Source organism: Apaloderma vittatum, unplaced genomic scaffold (assembly GCF_000703405.1).
Source record: "Apaloderma vittatum isolate BGI_N311 unplaced genomic scaffold, ASM70340v1 scaffold15438, whole genome shotgun sequence".
NCBI classification, from domain to species: Eukaryota; Metazoa; Chordata; class Aves; order Trogoniformes; family Trogonidae; genus Apaloderma; species Apaloderma vittatum.
This window is the reverse complement of record NW_009730353.1, coordinates 34707-51181: the sequence shown is the minus strand read 5'-3', so window position 1 is coordinate 51181 and position 16475 is coordinate 34707. Positions and strand designations below refer to the sequence as shown.

Below are 16475 nucleotides of genomic sequence, written 5' to 3'. Positions count from 1 at the left end.
TAAACAAAGATGTGCTCCTGGCTAGAATACCCCACCATACTTTGACTTACAGACAGAGCAGTTTGTTTGACTTTAGTGAGCGAATAATAAACTTAGTGAGGGTAGGGTTGTGCAAAGTTAGCAGAACAAACACAGTTTCTTTTATGTGTAACTCTAGGTGCAAAGGAAGCTTCAGTACTCTTCAGCACAAGTTTGTTGCATTACTGCCTAGTCTGTTTTTGATTACTTAATTCAACATTATTTAAGAGGATTACTATTTCACAGGACGCTGTAAAGAAAACAGAAGAATGTGAGCAAGAAATTGAAAAGTTGAAACAATTCTTAAAGAACCACTTGGTTGAAATATCACATGAAGATCAACCACTGGCTCAGAAGACCCGTTGTCCAGAGGTGAGTTTCATCGTTTTCTCTCTCAGGTCTGTTACTTGTCCTGACTAATACTATTCTGATGCTGCAGAGTGCTGAGAAAAAGCAGTGTGCGTCCCCTCCATGCCACAGTCAAGCTGACAATTGAATGCCACAGCATGACAATGCATACCTAAGTTGACATATGCCAAGAGAATATAAGTTTGCAAGTTGAGTATAAGATACCCATTATTGATTTTGATGTGGGGTTTTAACCTATATAAACTTCTAAAGAAAACTCAGACTGCTCTTTTCATGATACAATATGCAGCACCGTTTGCTTGCCTGTTCTTAGCACCCTGCTAAGTTGCTGGGTGGCAGCTTGGGGTAGTGCATAAGGAGAGAACTGAGTGGATTTCTGATCACTGACTCTGCGATGGTACTTGGTGGTCTTGGATAGATTAGATTCTTTAAAGTCCTTTCCTCAGCCTCACTGCCACAATGTGTTTTCATCAACTGGTAAACGTGTTATGATTTTCTCCTGGCAGTGGGCTGCTTTCTGTAACGGATGAAGTGATTACTTAATGCAAAAATAAGATACGCTTTCAGGACAGCACTGCATAAGTCGGGAAATGACTAATTAAGCGTAATAGCTATTTCTAAAGTGCCTCTGAAATGCTCAGCATTTTGCAGTCAGTCACAATAAAGTTAATACACATACAGAACTGGGTTTTTAGCTAAACCCAGGACAACACCATACTTGCCTAATAACTATAATCACTTGGTAGGCTCCTAAGTACACAGCTGCTCTGCTTTTAGGTGTTTGGATGTTGGAGGTTTGATGCTGGTACTAAACATGACTCATTTCCTGATTCTTCCTTGTTTTTGTCATTGAGTGTTGGACTTTCTGTTTAATAGGTTTTGTTTCAGAAAAAAAAGCTGTTTACAGTTGTAACATGTCATGAATAGAAGCAGGCAATGGAATTGCCCATCTTATCAAAGGGCTTCAGATGAAGAAGTAATATTAATCATAGAATGGCTGGGTTGGAAAGCACCTTAAAGATCGTATAGTTCAGATTTGGGGTTTGAGGAGGTTTTTGGCCAGTTAAGTTTGCAAAGCAGTAGCTGGTAAATGTATGCTGTGAAGTTTCCTCCTGCAGTGAAACAAATAGAAATACTATTTTTAGTGGACTTCTATGAAAATAAGCTAAATTATCTGGGATGGCTCTTTCTTAATTCCAATGACTTTTTCTTTCCTGTACCTTTGGAAGATTTAATCTTGTGGGTTTCAGTGTACAAAAGGAAAAAAAATCCTCATCTGTGCAGAGTTCCCATGTCGTTTGAAAATTTGCTGGAGTTCCTGCCTCTGCCTTCCCCGTCATGCAGTCACACTAGTGTGACTAACAGAAGAAGCTGTAGTCGAGGCAGAGCCAGCAATCTTACTGTTTTCATCTGTCACAGATTTTTACTTGCATAGTATTATTCACACCATGATACTGGAATTATTTCAAGCTTGCTCGGATGGACTGAGCCCAGTATGCAATGGGGTATTTAGCCACATTTCAGTTTTCTGAGCAAGCAACAGTGCTTCAAAGAGCTTTAGCACTTTCGGTAATGAAGGGAGTGGGGCATTTTATTATCCTTGCTCTATCTTACTCTGTTATTTGTTATGCTTTCTTTGCTCACCTGGTGACAGGGTGGTAAGGAAAGGCCCTAGCAGCACACCCTAAGGGAAGAACACTGGCTAGAGCAATAGTCACAGCCAGAGAGGAGACCACGACAGATTTATTTTCCCCTTTGTTAGTGCAGAGTTATTTGGGTTATTGTTTAACCCAACAAAGAATTAAATGTTTTCCTTGAATTTTGTTGGGGATCATTGCTCCCAATATCACATTCAAATACATGGTATAGTTTTGTTACTAAAACCCACCTAATGGTTTGTGTTTCCTTCTTGGGCTGGCATCAGCAAAGAAGACTCAGCCCTGGGCTACCCTTATTGCTGTCTTTGCCGTCATTGAGGCTATCCCAAGTATTTTGTGTCAGGTTTCTAGAGAAGGCACTTGGAAGTAGCATCACCTGTTCTGACACACCGAGTAATGTTACCCAGCTGCATTCCCTCTGTCCTGAAGGAAATTAATATTCCTATGACTATGCAAGACCTACTCAGAATTAATTATCCAGCCTTTCACACTTCCTTCCAGACTACTAAGCTCTGCGTTACAGGCAGCAAGTGCTGTCTTGAGCTGAGTCTGTTGCTGCTGTTTTGCATGGATCTGGACATCTCCTGAAGTGACAATGGGGAACTGTCCCAATGCCCTCAAAAAGGAAAAAGGGGAAACAGCCCCAGTCCCAGTAAGATGCATCACTGATAAAATGTTTCATTACTGTTCGGTTAAGTAAGAAAAATGGATGCTTACAGATGTTCTTTCTCCTTAGGGAGAAATGGAAGCTGTAAAAGAAGAAATCATAAAACTGTGCCAAAGAAAAGAAGATATCCTTACTGGGATGAAGAATTCAATGTCTGAGCTTCACCAGCACTTACAGCAAGAAGTGCCTGAATCAGGAGATGAGTCCACAGCCTCTGTATTAACACAGAGTAACTTGATTGGGACTGATGTTTCTGGTCAGCAGGTAAGTGGAGCACCACATTGTGATCACTTACCCAAGAGCTGAAGAGAGAATGTAAATAATCCTTCTTCCTCCAGGAGGAGTGGCATGTGAGAGAGGAGCACCCCTGCAGCTGTGTTTCTGTTCTACTTCTCCCCTTTGAGCTTCTGAATGATCCCAGGAGAGAGTATGATGCATGTCTAGGAGAAGGCAGGAGGGAGGTGTGCCTCTGGTTATTTTTTAGCGTGAGCAGATCCAGCGTGAAATTTGCGTCAAGCAGTCAACAGCAAAATGCTTGATGTGTAGATTTTTTCGTTAACCAGTTGTTCTGGGATTTTTGGTAAACTGTTTTCATGGAGAAAAATGAAGTATGTCCCAATTATAGCTGTGATGTTGAAACATTACAGCATAAAGTCCAAATTTTCAGAGGTCCTTTGTACCTGCAGCTTTCAATTACTTAAATGTAGGGTGACAGATGTTCTGTGCTCCTCCAAAAGTGGACCGCAAGTGCTAACTTTCTTTTGCTTTACAGGCGGAGGAAAAGAGACTTTTCGTGTTCTTGTCATGAATAATTGGGCTGTCTCTTTGTGTGTATTTTTGTAGTTGAAAAAGAGAGGAATGATGTCTCTTCTACCTTCCTTAGATGAAGAATTAGAAGACTGTTCTTTGCACAGCAAAGTGAGTTCAGTATATATCTTACATGTACAGCTGTATATGTAAGACACAAATCTTGGTACAGGACAAATTATGAAATGTGTAACTCTGAAATACTTCAAAACAAATTGAAATATCTGTTACCACTCCAGGGTATTAAGAAATTGCACTCAAGCCAGCCTATCAGTATTACACACCACTTCATTCTGTGATGTGTGATCCTGCTTTTGGTGTGATTGCTCACCTAGTAATACCTCCTTTAGGAAAGTAGTAGTAGCAGAATACAGGCCTAAATACCAGTGTTTGTATGGGGAGTGGGGTTCAAACAGAATTAGTTTTTTTAAAGCTTAAAAGAAATAGCCAAAAATTATTTGTATGTTTGAGCCTAAGGAAAAAAGGGCATGAGCAGATTATTGGGAATGAAGTTAAGATAGGAGAGATTTCTCAGAGAACAGGAAAAACTGGGAGACACTGCTCAACAGGTTACTCTGGATCTGGGGATGTCTGAATGCCCAGGTGAACTGCAGAGGAACAAAGCTGGCAGTAAGGTTTCATGATAAAGTTACTAGCTTTTGGAAAAAAAAAATCCATGAAACTTTCTGCACACTTTCCTGCACCCTAGGGATTAAATGAGATGTATTCGAATAAAATGAAGAATGTGCAGAAGTGCTGGTGCACTTGCAGGCCAGCTGCCCTCTCGCACAGCAGCTCACAGACTGCCCAGGCGGGGAGACCAGCTACTGTCATCTGCATCTCCTGGGACGGGCTGTGGCCTCAGCCAAGTTTTAGGAAATCTCCATGTCTCCAAAGTCTTTACTGTGGATATTGATTAGCCGTTTTGCTACATCCTTGTAACAAGAGCCAAAAGGAAATGTGGCAGAGAGGTGATCGAGTATTGGAGGGCTTGCTTTAGGCTAGGCAAGAATGAAACTCCATGACTACACAGTGTAAAGAAGTCCATAGAGCTTGGATAGAGGTTGTGTATGCAGTTTCAAGGTTTCTGATTCTGCACCTTCATTGGTGCAGTTTTCTTTACAAACAGAAGTTTTGCGGGACAGGAGAAAGATTTTCTTGTTGTTTTTTTTTTTTTTAAATAGTGTGAAAAATATGAGGATACTCTGAGGTCTTTAGAGAAAACTGTCAGTGTCATCCAGATGCCATTCATCTTGGCAGCAGAGCTATAGAACAAGGGAAGAGGTGTAATATTAGAAACACAATAAAACCAAATAAACAGTGCAGAAGTAGAGCAAACTGTTACTCAAGGTTTTCAGGAATTTACATTGCGTGAAGGAATATCTGAACTCCTTGTTCACAAACTAATGCTGAGCTGTTACTGCTTTCAAAGGGGAGTACGGCTGCAGAGAGGGATGGGAGCTTTTGGCCTTTGGAAAGAGATGATGAAAAGCGCAAGGAAGGCAGTGCAACCTCCTGGTCTTCCGGTACTTTGTCAGATGGCATTGTTCAGGTAACGCACTCAGGTTTATGTCCACAGGGATGGGAATTCATATTTGGGGAAGAGATGTGCACGAGTCTTAGGTATTTCTGAAGTCTGCAAAGCAAGAGAACTGCAGAAATGCAGGACATGATGGCCTTATTCAGATCCTCCATCTTTCATATCACACTAAATCTCTTTTCCTGTTGCATAAATAGGTTGGACTCAATGACCTTAAGGGTCTTTTCCAACCTAAATGATTCTGTGATTATATATTAATTTCTTCTAGGCTGACCAAAACTCCAAAGGTAGAAATGCACATTTGGCAGCAGCAATTTGCTTCACTAAATCCTGGAAAGGCTGTAAAATACGCATTTTTTGTGGGGATGATTTGTGGAAGAAGTTCTCTCTGTACATCAGAAAATCCACATCTAAGACACCCAATTGACTACGATTTTGGTGGCATTCTGCTCTGTTCTTTATGATGTCTCGATAGTGAGATAGCTGCAACTATTTGTTTCCATATACCAATGTCACAGGCATAAGAGAACTTCTCTCTGTGAATACTTTTGGACCAGGACTACTACAGGCTGAGTGGCTGCGGCTCTTTGAGATGTCTCTAGCGCAACAAAGCCAATGTGATGGTGTTGAGTCATAGGCTGGATTTGATGATCTCAGAGGTCTTTTCCAGCCTCAACAATTCTGTGATTCTGTAATAATCATAGAATCATTTAGGTTGGAAAAGGTCTTTAAGATCAAGTGCAACCGTAAACCTAATGCTACCAAGTCTACCGCTAAACTATGCCCCGAAGTGCCACATCTACACTACTACACTGATAATGATACAAATGCTTCCTCTGTTGCCTCTCTCTCTGCAGGATGCTGATGAGATAATGGGATCACACAGTACACAGGGTGAGGAGTCTGTGCAAACTTTGCAGAGCGCTGAAGAACCTGGCACAGGTGATAGCAGACAGGCTATGGTGAGTTTGAAGTAGGCTGAATATGTCTGAGCTTGTTATATAACCTAGGTGGTGGGCAGAGGCCCTGTTTCATTATGGTTATGCTACTATGGTTATGGAGTTTGTTGCAGTATTCATGACATGGTAGGATACCTACAGCCCTCCTTGGGCCTCCTCATATTCCTGCTTTGGGTAATAATAAATACATTTTGGTTTGCTTCTTGAAGATGCAGTTTACTAGGAGTAAAATGAAGTATTTTCAGGAAGTAAGATGCTGGCATGCATACAGGCACGAATGGAGGGATTCAAGTGTTTACATCAACTCTGGGATTTTTAAGTGGCAATTAAAGGAGAGATTAAGGAAGTTGACACTTCTGTATGTTGCTGCTTTGTAGAAGGCATACACAGGCTGAGGGAGGAGTGGGCAGCAGCCTGTAGATTATATACACAAGAGTGCATGGAGATAGACATAAATGCTCTCAGAAGGTAAGGAACAGCAGACTGGTAGCAGAGCAGCTTTAGCTCTTCCTGGGTTTAGGGTGTGGAAGAAGACAGAATCCATTGTTGCCTAGGGCAGAAGCAAGCCCCCAGGTTACTTTGTCTCCCATTCCCCCCGACTTCTTCCATCATGCCTAACCTTTAATTTATAGTTAAAAAAACCCATAGCAAACTATTAAAACCCAGCCAGCAGCACATTTTATTCTGTATTAGTATCATAACAAATAGCCTTGTGTGAATATGTTCCGTGTAATTGTATGCAGGACCTCTGTGTTTTTTCTCTTTGCTGTGCTGGGATGCTCTTGGTCTCTGCATGTGCAGGATGTGTCTAAGGTCCCTTGGCAGCCATGGGAGATGTAGTCACTGCAGGTATTTTTGGTTCAGCTAGGCTCGACTACTCCTCTGTCTTAGGCTGATCTGAACCCCTGGCTACACTGAGGAAATCGCCATTGAGGATAATGGGAGCTTAGACACCTCTATGCAAGAGACTTAGCCCCCAGCTGAACATCCGGGGTTTCCAGGAGCCTTACAAGGCAACACACACCCACCTGGTACCTCTGTGTGTCACCACTGTGTTTTGTCAGCATCTTGCCATCAGGAGCACCCACAGCCTGTTGGACCCAGTGATACAGAAGTTCAGTGGGGCAGTTTCTTGAGCCGGACACAGCGGGTCTGTGGAGAGCGCGCTGTCAGGCTGTGACCAGCGTTCTTCTCTGCTCAAGTAGACAAATTTCTTAGAGGAGGTCTTCTTTCCTCAAACCATGCCAGACAGCTTTTTTGCTTGCAACATCTTTTCCACTTCAGTGTTTTGCTACATTTGACATTTCCACATGCTACGCAACTTACTGTAGGGAGTGATATTTTAAAATTTTTTTTTAAAAAATAGATAGTAATTATTTATTTACTATATAGAGGCAGAAAGATACTTGTTTTTTATAAATGGCGAATCTATTTGCTTTCCCTAGAGAAGTGTGTATGTGTGAGATTTATGAAGTCAATTATATTTATTGTCTCCATTTAAGACCTTAACTGCATACTGAAATGAACTAATTCCTGCTATCTTAGCGATTGTTAAATGATACCATTTTCTCCCTACAGAATGTTGTCCCTCCCATGCAAATATACCTGCTTTCAAATTCAGTTATAGCAGCCTAAACCACAATTTAGGATCCAGAAAAACATTTCAGTTACTGGATAAGGAAGAAAAGACATGATATAATTGTAGGTGACTCCCTTCTGAGGGGAACAGAGGATCCAAGATGCTGGACAGACCTTTCTTTTAGGGAAGGCTGCTGCCTCCCTAGGGCTGGGTTAAGGACATCACTGGGAAGCTTCACAGCCTGATACAGCCCTTGGACTATTACCCATTATTGCTCTTCCATATGGGTGATGATGAAGCCATAAAATATAGTCAAAGGGCAGCCACAAGAGATTTCAGGGCCTTGGGACAGTGGATGAGGGAGTCTGGAGCACAGGTTAGTTTTTCCTCTTTCCTTCCAGTTGCAGGCAGTGACATTGGAAGAAACAGATGGATCCATTTTTTAAATACCTGGCTCTGTGGCTGATGTCACCACCACAATTTTGGCGTTTTTTTCAGTAATAGAGTGGCCTACATGGCATCAAGCCTGCTGTCTCAAAGGAGGAAGAGGGTCTACTCATGAGCCAGCAGGACTCATTTACAGAGCTTTAAACTAGATGTGTAGGAGAAGATCTGGGGTGACATGCCAGGGTTTGGGGGGTGGGGTGCTAGGGAGTGCCCTCAGCCTGTTGCTCTGAGACATCTTAGATACACTGGAGCACATCTGAAGTCTTATGCAGATGGGTCAGGGGCTTCCGAGGTAATAGAAGCTAACAGGGAAACAACAGTCAAATACCTCAAATGAGAGAAAGGCTTTTACAGGCACATCAGTCAGAGAAGGAAAATCAAAGGAAACATATCCCCCTGATGACCACAACTGGCGAAATGGTAACAGAGAATGAGGAGAAGGCTGAGGTACTTGAACAATTCTTTTTGTCTTGGTCTTCACTAGCAACCACTTCCCACACCTCTGAAATGGACCATACCAAAGTCTGAGACATGTTGAGGTGCATCCCAGAGTCCTGAGGGAAGTGGCTGATGTAGTTGCCAAGTCACTCTCCATGATACTTGAAAAGTCATGGACTCTCTATGATATTTGAAAAGTCATGGCAGTCAGGTGAAGTCCCTGGTGACTGGAAAAGGGGAAATATTGGACCCATTTTTTCTAAAGTGGAAAGGAGGAGGACCCTGGAAACTACCAACCTGTCAGCCTCACCTCTGTGCCTGAGAAGATCATGGATCAGATCCTCCTAGAAGCTATGCTATGGCACATGGAGGATGGGAGTTGATTCATGACAGCCAGCATGGCTTTACCAAGAGCAAGTCTTGCCTGACCAAGCTGGTGTCCTCCTGTGATGGAGTGACTACATCAGTGGGCAAGAGAAGAGCTACAGATACCATGTGTCTGGATTTCTGTAAGGCTTTTGACATGGTCTCCCACAACATCCTTCTCTCTAAATTGGAGACATACGGATTTGATGGATGGACTGTTTGGTGGATAAAGAACTGGCTGGATGCTCGCACCCAGAGAGTAGTGGTTAATGGCTCAATGACCAGATGGAGATCAGTGATGAGTGGTGTCCATAAGGAGTCAATATTGGGACCAGTGCTGTTTAATATCTTCATCAATGACACAGGAGAATCAAGTGCACTCTCAACAAGTTTGCAGATGACACTAAGCTGAGTGGTGCAGTGGACGCATCAGAGGGACAGGATGCCAGCCAGAGGGACCTGGACAAGCTCGAGAAGTGGGCCCATGTGAACCTCATGAATGAGTTCAACAAGGGCCAAGTGCAAGGTCCTGCACCTGGGTCAGGGCAACCCCCAGTATCGACACAGGCTGAGGGGTGAAGGGATTGAGAGCAGCCCTGTTCAGAAGGACTTGGGGATACTGGTAGATGAAAATCTAGACATGAGCCAACAGTGTGCACTTGCAATTAAACAGCCAACTGTATCCTGGGCTGCAGCCAAAGCAGCACGGCCAGCAGGTCAAGGGAGGTGATTCTGTCCCTCTGCTCTGCTCTGGTGAGACCCCACCTGGATCAGTGTCCAGCTCTGGAGTCCTCAGCACAAAACAGACGTTAATGTATTGGAGCAGGTCCAGAGGAGGGCCATGAAGATGATTAAAGGGCTGGAACACCTCTCCTATGAGGACAGGCTGAGAGAGTTGGGGCTGTTCAGCCTGGACAAGAGAAGGCTCCAGAGAGAACTTATTTCCTTTCAATACTTGAAAGGGACTTATAAGAAAGATGAGGACAGACTTTTTAGCAGGGCCTGTTGCAATAGGACAAGGGGTAATAGTTTTAAACTAAAAGAGGTTAGATTTAGACTGGGTATAGGGAAGTCATTTTTTACAATGAGTGTGGTGAAACACTAAAACAGGTTGCCAGAGAGGTGGTAGATGCCCCATCCCTGGAAACATTCAAGGTCAGGTTGGATGGAGCTCTGAGCAGCCTGGTCTAGTTGAAGATGTCCCTGCTCACCACAAGGAGGTTTGGACTAGATGACTATTCAAGGTCAATTCCACCCCAAACCATTCTGTGATTCTACTGTTTGCGAGTTGATTGTCCACTCCATTGTGCCTCCACGGTCTCGGTCTTGACACAGGAATGCATCACGTGTGCATGAACACCTGTGCAAATTATATTGGTTTACTTTATTCAGCTAATTTGACTATATATCTGAGTTTCTGTTTCTGCAGAGGAAGAGGATAAAGTTTACTACAGTAACAGTGTCTATCTGGGGAGAGGCAGAGCTTGCTATAAGTGTAAATGCTTATGTACATATGCATGTGTGACAGAAGGAGGTCATGCAGAGTGTTGTACACGTGTAATGTTTTGTTATTTAAATGACTGAACTAGAACAAGCCCACTTAGATCTAGAGCTGGCAATTTCAGGTGGAGGTTGAAATAAAGCTGTACTTTCATATTTCCTCAGTCATATAGACCTCGATAGACATATCTGGACTGTTCTAGGATCTGTACATTTGGATTTGTTTTCTATAATGGCACCATCCTGTGCTAGAACAGTAGTGATTAAAGCAGGGCACTGATAGCTGAAACAATGCATTTTTGCTCTCTGATTTTCTGCCAAAGCTTATTTTAACACGGAGCTTGCACACTACCACAAATCAAGTCAGTTGTCTGAATGTGTGCTCTAGAGCCTCAGGAGCGTACAGGTGGTTTTGTTCTTGTGGTGGTGTGCTTGATTTACTTACTAAGTACCAGTGTTTGCACGTGTGGAGGTATATACAGACCTGTGCAGCCTTCCAAGCAACTGTTGATATCTCCAAGCACTTTAGACTTTTCCTTATCACAGAATTGCGTCTTAAAGGAGGGCAAATAAGAATTACGTAAGACGTGCTTAAACACACACTGTTTGGTTTTGCGTGACCTAGAGCCCGAATAAAGCACGTTTGACTGTTGGAACCGAACGAACGCAAGTAGCTTGTAAGCGTTGCCCCAAGAGCTTGCTTTGCAGCTTTAAGCCGCGCGTTGCTTTTACATCCGACTCCCACAGAGAAACATCTCTCCTCGGGGGAGAACTGGTTAAGGGTGAGTCACCCCACTGCCTGCGCCCAGGTAAACCTGCGCTAATGCAAATCGCTGCCTGGAAACCTGTTACACCAGATCCCCTCCATCGCCTGGCTGCCGAGTTTCTCTTTCTTTTTTCTTTTTTCCTTCTTTTTTTTTTTTTTTTTTAAAATCTGAGAGTGGTTTCAGAGCTCTGTGAGCCTGCAAGTTAAACATTTCCCACTGGTATGGGGAGGGGAAAGAAAGAAAAATAAATAAGAGAAAACCAGATAGATAACCACGTTTCTTTCATGTGCTTTGCTTCAGGGTGACAAGCCGCCTCCTGTCCCCAACTCTGCCCGTGACTCTCGAGGGAAAGTGGGAGGTTCAGAGGAAGCTCTGGATGGCGGCAGGCCCGAGCCGGAAACGATCCTCCAGGTCTGCCAGGCTCAGGTTGCCGAGCTGGAACAATGGCTAAACAAAACTAAAGTGTCCCTGAGGTCAGACCCCCAGAGCCCCAAAATGCAGCAGATGGTGGAGCTGGAGCTTGCTGATTGCCAGGTAAGACAGAGCAGTCGGTTTGCTGCTGCCATCCAGACAAGTTGCTTTCCCTGGGGTGTGTGTCTGCAGAAGAGCCGTGCTTACTGCTTCTCACCTGGCTTAATCAGCGTCGTTACACTGTGCAGAAAACAGGTAACCGTAACCGCTTGGCTTCAGTTTCAGGTGCAGCGTTCCAAGGGCTTAGTTCAAAAACCTATTTTTAGAGTTGGGGTCTTTATGCATCCAGGCAGCTTAGGTAGAATCCTCGAGTATTTTTAAAGCTTTTTTTCCTTCAGATTGTTTTCAAAGACATAGCTCAGTTTAGGTTGAATCTTCTATTAAATGGCAATTTTTTGTTGGTCTTAGTCATGATAAATCAGCTGGGAAAAAAGGCATCTTTCTCTTCTTTTGACATTTTCGCTTTCTATTCTTGTCAGAGTGATTCAAAAGACTGGTATAAGATTGCTTCCAAACTGGTAAATTCTTCTTTTACGCTTTTTTTCAAAAAATTGCCAGCATAGGTGCAAAGACAGGGGCTTTTGCCTTGCCCTCTGTAAGCAGTGGCAATATTTGGACCTACTGCTGTACTGCTAGGGCAACCGCTCGCCCTGGGGCCAGCGGAAGGAAAGTAGTGGGTGGTACCCGTTGGTGAAAATGGATTGAGGGAAACAGGACTGGCATGAGGGGCTGGGGTGGGTGGGAGTCCTGGCAAGTAGCTTTTTAACTGGCGTGCTGATTAAAAGAAAATGTGCAGGCATGCCACTTGGAAGTTCCCTGTGGTGCCAGTCTGGTGTACCAGTGCTTCAAGCACTGAGTCTACCTAAAGCAACAAATTTCACTTATCCTGAAGGAGCCAATACCAGAATGTTCCCATTTTAAATTATTAGGAGACATTTTCGTCTGTTTTGTTGGTGGAGGTGGGTGGGGTTTTTTCAGTAGGAAGTGAGTCCAAGCCAAGAAGTGCCTCTGGGTTTAGGATGTGCATCAGCCAAGTGCTCAGGTGCTGAACTCTGTGGGAATTAGGATTCTGAATGCCCCCAAGTAGCTGGCTGGGTCTGGATCCCATTCAGGGTTCATGTCAGCATAGGCTTCCACAGGTGAAAACAAGCAGGCTTCAGGTAGTGGTAAGCGCTGCTGAAATCCTGTGGGCTTTTAACAGTTTGACTCAATGTTAAAAATGTGAATTTGTTGGAGGTGGAAGTTTTTCAAACTTAGTCGATTCTATATAGAAAAACGCGCATAGCACAAAGCAGAAACAGTCTCTGCGTACGGATGTATGACGTAAAGCAGTTCATTTATTGCAGTTGGTTACTTTGCGGTTGAGTCATGTTACCTGTCCGCACACTCACCTGAAAAATGTAATGCAGATGTGCCCTCTGATTCACAGTAGGTTGAATCAAGAACTAGATCCCAACAGTTTACAATGGCCTGGCTGACAGATGGTAATGTTACTGTGTTTTGGTAATTCAGCATCATTCCTCCCAAAGGATGATGTGATCAGTCCACGTGCTGCCTCCTTCTCCCCCACTGGGGTGTGTTGTCGTCTTGGTTGAATCCAAGTGAAGTCTATCATTTGTACGCTCCTCTTTTATTACTCCATATATGAGTTAATATAACTTCCCGCAGAGGCTGTTGTTTGAAACTGTTTTAAGACTGACTCTGTATAAAATTTATTTAATTATTCAGAATAAAAAGAGATTCTACTGGAGAAAATCTAGGGGGTTTGTAACTATTTCTCTTTTTGCCTGTATGTTTCTACTCTTTTCAGACACAGGAAGTGTGAGCATTGACTTTAGAAAGTTATCAGGAAAGGAGCATTGTACTTATAAGAATGAATAATTGACTGCTGTCTCTTCTAGGTGAGGTTATCAGAGATTGAACAAAAGGTCCTTTCTTTGCTGGAAGATTGTGGAGATAGTGCAGACTGCCAACGAGAGACAGAAGCTCTTTCCTCGAAGCTGAAGGAAGTAAAGTGCAATTTGGAAAAAGCCCAGATAATGCTTCAAGACAAATACAATGAAGAGCAGGTAAGGCATATGAATGGTATGCAGAGCAAGAGTGAGAGTCGTGGTGCTTTAATGTGCTGTAGTTGCAGAAGAACAGTTGGAGCTCACCATGTGAAGCAAGGAAGGGAGAAAAATCAATTGGAAATGTCAGACTTGCTGTTTTTCTACTTTACAGTGCTATATAATTATTTGTAGTTTGCAGCAAGTAGTGGACTTTTAATGAGTCTCTGAACAACATCTTTTCTGCTTTAAGTGCTCAGTGACAGAGACCAAGATTTTTGAAGGAGTACAGGAAAACAATACCAAGTTTTTTTGCTTTGGTTTGTTTTTTTTAAATGCTTTTAAAATGCTATGGTGTTTGTCTCTGACAGTATCCCAGCAAAGATGCCTTTAAGCAGTAACCTTCTCTTTGAAAAATGCATAAATGGCAAGGGCAGTGACTTTGCCAGCTCTCCTGTGTTCTCCTGCACAGCCTTTGCTGAATTTCCCAATGGGTGAGACAGTAACTCCCAGCTTCAGAGCTAATTGCTGCTCTGTTGTGCAAGGGGCCAGAAGAGCCCACCTGATGTGTTTGTGTAAGAGCAGCCACAGTTTCTCCAGTGCTGGAGGAGCATAGTCTAAATGCTTTTTGACATTGCATGACCCAGGACAAAGTTAGCACTTGTGAAGTCTCCTGTTGAAATACCTCTGAGCACAGACAGAAAATCCAGATGCATGAGCAAATTTATAAGCATAGAATCATACAATTGTTTAGGTTGGAAGACACCTTTAAGATCATAAATTGCACATCCCTATAATTTGATCAAACAATAAGAATGGAAGGTTAGTAACAGTTAATCTCCTAAGAGGAAATCAAAGCAAGCCTTGTAATTGTCAGAGAGAGAAATGCAGGAACTTCAGCAGCAGGTTAGAATGGATTGAACTTTTGTTAAATGGAACAGGACAGAAATCTTTGCAAGAGTAGCAGGTGTGTTTCGTGCACTGCTGATTTGATGTATGGTAGGTCCGAGACAACTCTGCTTTTTCCATGTGCCCAAACTGCACCTGTGGTTTCTGCCCTTTTGCCAAGTCTGGAAGCCTTCCTACAATGGGTCTCTCTTTACAGATTCACAACAGGGAGAGGATCAACCCACAGCCCCTTGAGATCCTACACTCAAATGGCTCCAGCACGCCCCATCTTGCCCTTGCTGAACAGCCACTCGTTTGGCACGATGGTTTCCAGCATCCACAGGTAATTCTCCTACCATTCAGGAGCCAGGCTGCCCCACGTCCCCTGTGAGTTTGGGGGACATCTACATTTATTACCTGCTGCAGTTTTCACTCTTGGGATCAAGTCTGTTCATGGTAAGTTTCAGCCACCCCTCTCCTCCAACATCAGGGGAGTTTATCAGGATGGAGAATGGCCTCACCCCTAAATTCCCATTTCAAAAAGGTTTAGTAGTACTAAAAAGCTGGATGGTGTCCTGACACTTGCTTGTAGGATTATGATTCTGTTGGCATCACCCACCTCTCCCAATCTGCTGTCTCTGAAGCACCGATGAATTATGAAATCTTAGTCTATGGACTGACATTGCTTTCGAAGATGGATTTGAAGCTAAAGCTTAGTGAAAGTTTTCCCATGGGCTAGCTCACAATGACTTTAAGGTTGTTGTTAACACAATAAAAAAGTCCTGTGATATTCTGTGCTCTGTAGACTACTCCTGTTTTGCTAACTGAAAATTAGCTCTTGCCCTCTTGATCCTCTTAAGAAAGAGTTCGAGAAAATGATCCAGCTTGAGCTGCTAAAATTGCTCGCTTTCACTCAACACTCTGTTTTTAACTAATGGAACTCAGCTTCATATTCTCTATTTTCCCTTGCATTTTTCTCTATATAAGCATGACAGTTAACAGCCTTTAAATTTCCATATGTGCGCAATTTGTTTCTGACTGATGGAGTTTTTTTTAAAAAATGTAGCTCAGGCAGAAATATGTTCCGTAAAAATACACATTTTCAGAAAATGTGGGTTTCTATAAACTCATTTTTACGTAAACTGCATTTTGCTCTGACCAGTGTATTCTTATTTTCTTTGCTAAATAAATTCTTGTAAAATGTGATTGGAAAAGCGGAATCATCATTTCAGATTAATACAGCACACACAACTGATTTTACTGTTCATGCTATTCTCTGTGCACAGGATCCAAAAGTAAAAGCAACTGAGCAGAAAAGCCTCATTGACTTCATTGAGTCGTGCGTGGAAAAAATGCAGCCACAGTTGGAGGACAGTGTGACTCAGAAATTAGAATCAAGGTACAAAATAACAATCAGTTGCCAGACTGAGTGACGTAAAACTGCTTAAACCTTTAAACCTGAAACTTTGTGGTGGCGCCATTGATTCTGTGCAGGGATGTGTGCCTTTAGAAAAAATGACAGGAACTGGGAGATTTCTGCCATTAACAGTCTAGAAAAATGGGAGTCCTGTTTATGTGACAGCCTCTTCAATATTGAGCTGACTCCAGTGTTTAGAGTCAGTCATGATACCAGGCAGGACTGACAGCTGCCATAAATCAAAGCAAGCCCATCCAGAGGCAAGCTGAGTGTCTGTGTTCACAGCCATTGCTGTACAAATGCAAGGACATTTCCAGCCAGCTTTAAAGGGAGCATCTTTGAAAAGGGGGTATTGGGCTCATGCACCTTCTAGGATGGAACCAAGATGTGCGACAGGACTAGGCTCCCCATATTGTCCTTTCAGAGAGGGAGGCTGCCAACAGGTCTCTAGAGTGTTTCACAGGAAGGGAAAAGCCCAAAGAAACGTATCAAAGTCTGGATTAAAGGTCATCCATACACTTGGCTTCACTCCGGTT

The 16475-nt window shown here is 43.1% G+C and overlaps 1 protein-coding gene across 1 annotated transcript in view; it reads left to right on the top strand.

Annotated features, from left to right (window-relative positions):
• Positions 1-264: 264 nt before the first annotated feature.
• Positions 265-16475, top strand: part of LOC104277959 (nesprin-2-like) — a gene marked incomplete at both ends in the record, with an annotated part of 49272 nt that continues 33061 nt past the window's right edge. Inside the window, 9 exons of the mRNA XM_009874778.1 lie at positions 265-390; positions 2782-2976; positions 3556-3630; positions 4952-5071; positions 5917-6021; positions 11416-11649; positions 12066-12104; positions 13488-13655; positions 15809-15921. Coding sequence (XP_009873080.1) covers positions 265-390; positions 2782-2976; positions 3556-3630; positions 4952-5071; positions 5917-6021; positions 11416-11649; positions 12066-12104; positions 13488-13655; positions 15809-15921 — 1175 coding nt within the window. The remainder of the gene's footprint in view (positions 391-2781; positions 2977-3555; positions 3631-4951; positions 5072-5916; positions 6022-11415; positions 11650-12065; positions 12105-13487; positions 13656-15808; positions 15922-16475) is intronic.